Source organism: Cebus imitator, unplaced genomic scaffold (assembly GCF_001604975.1).
Source record: "Cebus imitator isolate Cc_AM_T3 unplaced genomic scaffold, Cebus_imitator-1.0 Scaffold71, whole genome shotgun sequence".
Classification (NCBI taxonomy): Eukaryota; Metazoa; Chordata; class Mammalia; order Primates; family Cebidae; genus Cebus; species Cebus imitator.
The window spans coordinates 2,023,879-2,030,209 of NW_016107386.1; the positions used below are offsets into that span (position 1 = coordinate 2,023,879).

The window sequence follows — 6,331 nt, forward strand, 5'->3', positions numbered from 1 at the left end:
ACTAAAAATACAAAAAAAAAAAAAAAAATTAGCTGGGCATGGTGGCACATGCCTGTAATCCCAGCTACTACTCGAGAGGCTGAGGCAGGAGAATCACTTGAACTGGCGAGATGGAGTGAGCTGTGATCGCATCACTGCACTCCAGCCTGGGCAACAGAGCAAAACTCTGTCTCCCCATCACCAAAAAAAAAGTGAAAGGGAGGCTTGGGTCCCTAAGGCCACATAGGCAGTTGGAGGAGCCTTGCGCCCTGCTTCCTCTCCTTCACCCAGGATGCTTGCTGGGACTACTGTGTAGCACTCCTTGTGCCTAGCTTTACTGCCATGTGAACCTGAGAGAGCTCCTGAGGCGAGGCATACCTATGTAAATGCTCCTACCCACTGGCCTAGGATTCTCCCCTCACCTTCCCAGGGACTTCAGACCCTTGTACTTCTCCTGCCTCAGAACCTTGGATCTGAAACCTTGTCCACCACTCAAAACCTTCAGCAGCCCGGTGTGGTGGCATGTTCCTAAAATCTGAGGTACTTGGGAGGCTGAGGTGGGAGGATTCCTTGAGTCTAGGAGTTCAAGTCCAGCCTGGGCAACAAAGCAAGAATTTCTCTCAAAAAGAAACAAAAGAAAAAAGGCAACCAAGCTAGGCACAGTGGCCTGCGTCTGTAGTTCCAGCTACTTGGGAGGCTGAAGCAGGAGGGTCACTTGAGCCCATAAGCCACTGCACTCCAGGCTGGGCAACAGAGCAAGATCCTATCTCTTAAAAACAGAAGCAAAAATGAAACCCATCAATGTCAGAACTTACTTACTTTTCTCAGGTACCCAAGGCCAAGGACTTTAGCTTCTGAATCTCTCATTTCCTCGGGTCCCAGCATCTTGTCCAGGGACCCTCCCTATCAACCAAAGACCTCAGACTTCAGATCTCCACCTACCTATTCAGAGACCTCTGTCTGTCTGATAGTCCTCTCAGAAACTCCATCAAAACTCAGTCACAGATGATCCCTGTATCCCTGAACTGTCTTCCAAAGTCCTGAGACATAATTTGGGATCACCTGCACCCTCCACATTGAAGGGAAGGATAAGGCTAGTGTGATCAAGCACCAAGCCTGTCAAAGCAGGTAAAAGTCACCATCTAAGCCCACCTGCGCTGCTCAGAGCTGCCAGGCTGGCTGGGTGGCCTTCAATCTGGAGGCTCTACTAGTGGATGGTCCCAGGGAACTTCCTTGAATCATATAACCTGAAGGAAAAACCTGGCCTCCTTCCCTTGCCCATACCCCCAGGAGCCCACTAAGTAGAATTCCTTCTCTTCCAGGCACAGGAGGACCAAGCCAAATCTCAGGCTTGGGAGATTTGAGAAGATGCAACAATGATTGAGCAGGATCACGAACAAGAAGCAGCTTCCCACTGAGCCATGATGACCCGTTTCAAGACCAAGAAGAGAAACTCCTCCCAGACCAGGAAGGGGCTGAGGTGGAGGCCAGGATTGGAACTGTCCCTAGCCATGGGCCTCCGGGAAGAGCAGTAGCTTGACTCCAGCTATTGGTAGGCAGTCTGGCTTGAGGGCCAGGACAAGGGACATCCAAGCTCCAGAGGAGGCCAAGATGGTACCTCAGGACTTGGCCATGTAGATGAGTCACCTCAGGACCTCCATGAGGCTGAAGAGTTAACACCAGCCATGGATAAGTCTAAGTAACTACTTCTCTCCCTAGAGACAGGAACTGTGCCTAGTCTCATTAGTCCTAGCCTGAGTCCACTGTAAGTCCAGATTAAGGCTAGCAGAATCTAAGCTGCAGGTCCCAGCTGAGGACAAAGCTGAATGGCAGCCCTAACCTTGGCCTCAGGCCTGGACAAGGGGTATCTGGGACTGGGGATGATGCTGAGTAGCTGCATCCAGGGTCCTACCCTAAGTCAGAACCAGGGTCTGTCCTAAGATAGGCTGAGGCGTTACTTGGGTAGAAGTGGGCATAGGGTGAAGGACTCTTCAGAGGTGAGCCTGTTGAATAAATCCAGACAAACAGAGATCTGTGTTGTAGATGCTGTTCTTTCTTTCTTTTCTTTTTTTTTTTGAGACGGAGTTTCACTCATGTTACCCAGGCTGGAGTGCAATGGCACGATCTCCGCTCACCGCAACCTCCGCCTCCTGGGTTCAGGCAATTCTCCTGCCTCAGCCTCCTGAGTAGCTGGGATTACAGGCACGCGCCACCATGCCCAGCTAATTTTTTGTATTTTTAGTAGAGACGGGATTTCATCATGTTGACCAGGATGGTCTCGATCTCTTGACCTCGTGATCCACCCGCCTCGGCCTCCCAAAGTGCTGGGATTACAGGCTTGAGCCACTGCGCCCGGCCGATGCTGTTATTTCTTGACTTGGGGGAGTCAGCAGGAATATGGGGCTCTCCAAGTAGTTCTGTTCCCAGTGAATTTTGTTACTGAGCCAGAGAGCTCTGCACGCAGCTCTCCTGTCTGTGGCAAATCTTTCCCTAAACTAGGGGCTGCTCCAGAAATCCTGGTGGAGACAGGCAAGGACCCAGGGCCCAGCACAGTTCCTACTCTGGAGCAGAGGAGTCCTGGAGAAAGGAAGGGTAGAGCTCTGCAGTCCCCCTCCTCTCAGCAGGCCCCAGAAGCCAGCATGGAGCCAGGGATGGGGAGCACATCCAAGCCCAAGCAGGTGGGAACTACTGGTCTATTCAGTGAGGTGGCTCCAATCTTTGAGCTGCTAATTTCTAGCTGAATGATCTTGGTCAAGTCATTTAATTTTTCCAAACTTATATTTTCTGTAAAATGGGAATAACATTAGTACTTTCCCCACGGGGGTTATAAGAAGCATTAGATGCTTATAAATGCTAACTATTTTCATGATTGGAAGTGGACACTTTGGCCAAAAGATCCGTATCCAACCACTCCCTCTATAACCTGTATCCTCTGAGACTCACAGCTGTTTAAAAACACACAACAGTGTATATATTAAACTGTGTATATATTTAACACACACATTTATCTTAAAAATATTTCCAGAAGACAGAAGACTTTTGCATATACAGGTCCACCATGGGCCTCTCCAAGTCCCAGGCATCTTTCCCTGATAACTGTGTCCCAGAAATGATTTTCTCTGTCAGTGACACAGTACCTGTCCACATGGTGCCCAAGCAAGCCTCCAGGCCCTGAGCGGTCTGATGCCTGGAGGGTGGTCATAGGTCCCGAGGTGGAGTGGGGGGTGGAGTGCTGGGGTCCCACAGTATGTCCTCATATGGGCTTAGAACTGGGTCCGAAGGCCATCCTTGAGCCCCAGTCTGCTCCAGCAGGGCTTTGAGCAAGCCCACAGTAAGACAGGGCTCTGCTCCAGGCTCAGAGAATGGGGCAGGGGGCCCCACCTCATCTGGGAGGTATGTCCGCAGTAGAAGCAGGAGCTCAGTTGGAGCCAGTCCTGGTGGGCACAGGCGGCAAAGCAGGGGGAGGTGAGCATCAAGCTGGCGGTGCTGGGCAAACTCAGCTAGCAGCAGTTTGAAGATTTCACTTCGAAGCAGGGGGCTGGAGGGGCCGAGGGCCAGGCCAGCATCCAGAGCCCGCTCCCATTGCTCCTTTTGCACCAGCTGCCCAACAGCTTGGAGCACAGCTTTGGGCCGCCCACTGCTCAAGAGCAGTTCTAGCTCCAGTGCCTCAGGCCTGGTCCCCTCCTCACCTAGCACTGCCAGGGCTCGGCGATACAGGGGCAGTCCCGGGCCCCCTGCCCCCCAGCCCGGCCCACCCTGCTGCTGTGCCAGTTCCACAAAGGGTGGCAGCCATCGAGGCTCCAGCCGGCACAGGCATTGGCACAGGAGTTCAAAGGGGGGCAATATTCCATTGGGGGGTTCCTTTCCAGTGGTTATTCCCCCTAACACTTTCTTCCACACATCAGGGGGTGCTTGGGACCTTAGCTTGCCATTCCCATCTGGCTGGAGCTGCAGGGCCCTGAGGGCAGCACCCCAGGCTGCGGTAGGCAGGGCTTGGAAAACGGTGTTGAGCTGGGCCAGCTGGTCTCCTACCAACTCGGTCCTCAGCAAGCGTGCCACTTCCTGCTCTGCCAGCTCAGTCCAGCCAGCCTCCTCATCATCCCCGGCCACCAGCTGGGCCTTCAGCTGCTCTAAGCCTCGATAATCCCGAAGCTCAGTCCTCAACATGGTCAGCAGTGTAGATGGGGGCAGGTGGCCCTGGAGGATAGAGGCCAGAGCGTGAGGTGCCCGGAATGTGCTGCTGTGTCTCAGTTCTTCTGGGGTGAGCTGGGCACCCCGTAGGCTCCGCCGCTGGTAGTACCCGCAGGCCTCCTCAAACACCATGTCCTTGGCTGAAGGCAGCTCAACACCCTGTGGGGCTTCCCAGCCCACACAAAACAGACCCAAGGCTGAAAGCAGACGAAGACTCCCGCGGGTCTCTAGCTCTTCCTCATCCTCCATGCCGGGGGCTGGGGGTTCCAGCAGATGTACCCTGTCTGTACTTAGGACCTTCCTCTCCAGCAGCTGCCCACTGCCCATGTCCAGCAGTTCCAAGGTGGAGCCCAGCACACAGGCCAGAGTGCCCTGAAATGTGCCTAGGGCTGCAGACCCCCGTGGACCTACAGGCGCCTCCTGCAGGGTGCCCACAGCCCGGGTACCACCGTGGGATTGCACTAGGCTCACAGTGCCCCCGAAGTCAAGCAACAGCAGGCCCTGGGGAGTTGGGGCCCAGGTGTGTACAGCCAGTGGCTCCCTGGGGGACAGCAACCCAGGAAGGCCTCGGAGCAGGGTCCGGAAGTCCCATGTATCCCCTCGTCCAGAATTCAGACTCTTACTGTAGGAGAGGCCACGCCGTGGGGCAGCCACCATCACTTTGCCCTTGCCTGGGCTCCAGATGAGTAGAACGTGGGCCACGCCGGGCCAGGTGGTGGCAGTGGGCACCAAGAAGAGGTGTCTGCAGGAGGCCAGCAGCCCAAAAGCGGGGCAGTGGTGCAGCAGTACGTGTGTGCGGCCTAGGCTGGTGCCAGCTTCCCCGCCGGGTTCCAGGGTTCGGACGCACACGCAGTGGCTGAAAGCAGCTGCGGGCCGCCCTAGCGGGCCCTCGAACCCGGCCTGCCGCTCCTCGCACCACACCAGACGGCCTCGGAGCGCCGCCACGGCAACCACGCGAGCTCCCTCGCACGGACACAGCTCAGTGCTCTGCAGCAGCCGCCAGCCAGGCCCCACGCCCGCGCCCCACACCTCGGCGAGGCCACTCTCCCACACCAACACCAGAGCCGGCCGCGCTGGCCACGAAAGGAAGAAGGCGTCCAGCGGGGAGAGCTGGCAGGCCGGCCAGGCCAGCTCCAGCTCCACGCCCGGCCCTCGCCCCGCGACCAGCAGCTGCGGGGCTGGCGCCCCCGGGGGTCGCAGGAGCAGCAGGTGGCGGCCGTTCGGGCTGCCGCGGACTCGGACCGCTGGGTCCCCGGTCAGCAGCTCTCGGAGCCGGGCCGCGCCGCTGAAGGCGCTCAGGTCCGAGAGCAGCCGCAGAGTCCCCGCGCGCTTCATGGCGCCTCCGCGCGGAAGCGCGCCCAGGTTTGGCCAGGCCCAGCTGCCCCGTAGGCGAGACCTGACCCTCCGAGAGTCGAGCGAGACCGAGACTTCCGTCCCCCGTCGATGAGGTGAGCAGAGGCCGGGCTGAGCGTAGGCTCCGCCCTGCCCCGCCAGGCCGGCTCCCGGATTGCCCCTGCAGTAGCCGTAGCGGGGTCGGCGCGACGCGCCCGCCGGGGGAGGAGCCCCGAGAGTGCCCCAGGGGCTCAGGGCCGGGACCGCGGCCTGAGCCGCGGTCTGCTCGGGGGCGCTCTCGGCGCAGGGGGAGGCCCTGCCCCAGACCCCAGGACGCCGCCCAGTGGCCTGGAGTCCGACGCAGGAATCGGGATTCCAGCCCACTGAGCCCCACTCCCAAGGATTTCAACCCAATTTACTCATTCAGGAAATTTTTCTTGAGCACATGCTTTGTGGCAGGCTCTGAGTAGAAACTCTAAAGAAAACAGAAAACCTCAACCTCATGGAGTTGACAATCTAGCGGAAGTAGTAATAAACACGGCTGGTTGTGGTGGCTCACGCCTGTAATTTTAGCACTTTGGGAGGCTGAGGCGAGAGGATTCCTTGAGGCCAGGTATTCAAGACCAGCCTGAGCAACATAGGGAGGCCCTGTCTGTATAAAAAAATTTAAAAGACGAAAGAAAAGAAAGAGAGAAAGAAAGAAGAGAGAAAGAGGAAGGAAGGAAGGGGAGGAAGAAAGAAAAGAAAGAAAGACCACTTTCATTTCATCCATATCACTATGTGACAGCCCTCTCTACCCCTAGTCCCTTTTACAGATAAGCAGGATGAA

At 56.7% G+C, this 6,331-nt stretch overlaps 1 protein-coding gene across 1 annotated transcript; it reads right to left on the reverse strand.

The window, feature by feature from the left end:
• Nucleotides 1–2,947: 2,947 nt before the first annotated feature.
• HPS6 (HPS6 biogenesis of lysosomal organelles complex 2 subunit 3) lies at nt 2,948–5,623 on the reverse strand. The gene has a single exon (XM_017531177.2). The coding sequence runs from the start codon at nt 5,503–5,505 to the stop codon at nt 3,178–3,180; it is 2,328 nt and encodes a 775-aa protein (XP_017386666.1). The 5' UTR covers nt 5,506–5,623; the 3' UTR covers nt 2,948–3,177.
• Nucleotides 5,624–6,331: the final 708 nt, after the last annotated feature.

Excerpts from the sequence above, each read along its gene's own strand:
- HPS6 (XM_017531177.2), bottom strand. The coding sequence starts at position 5,505 with ATGAAGCGCGCGGGGACTCTGCGGCTGCTCTCGGACCTGAGCGCCTTC.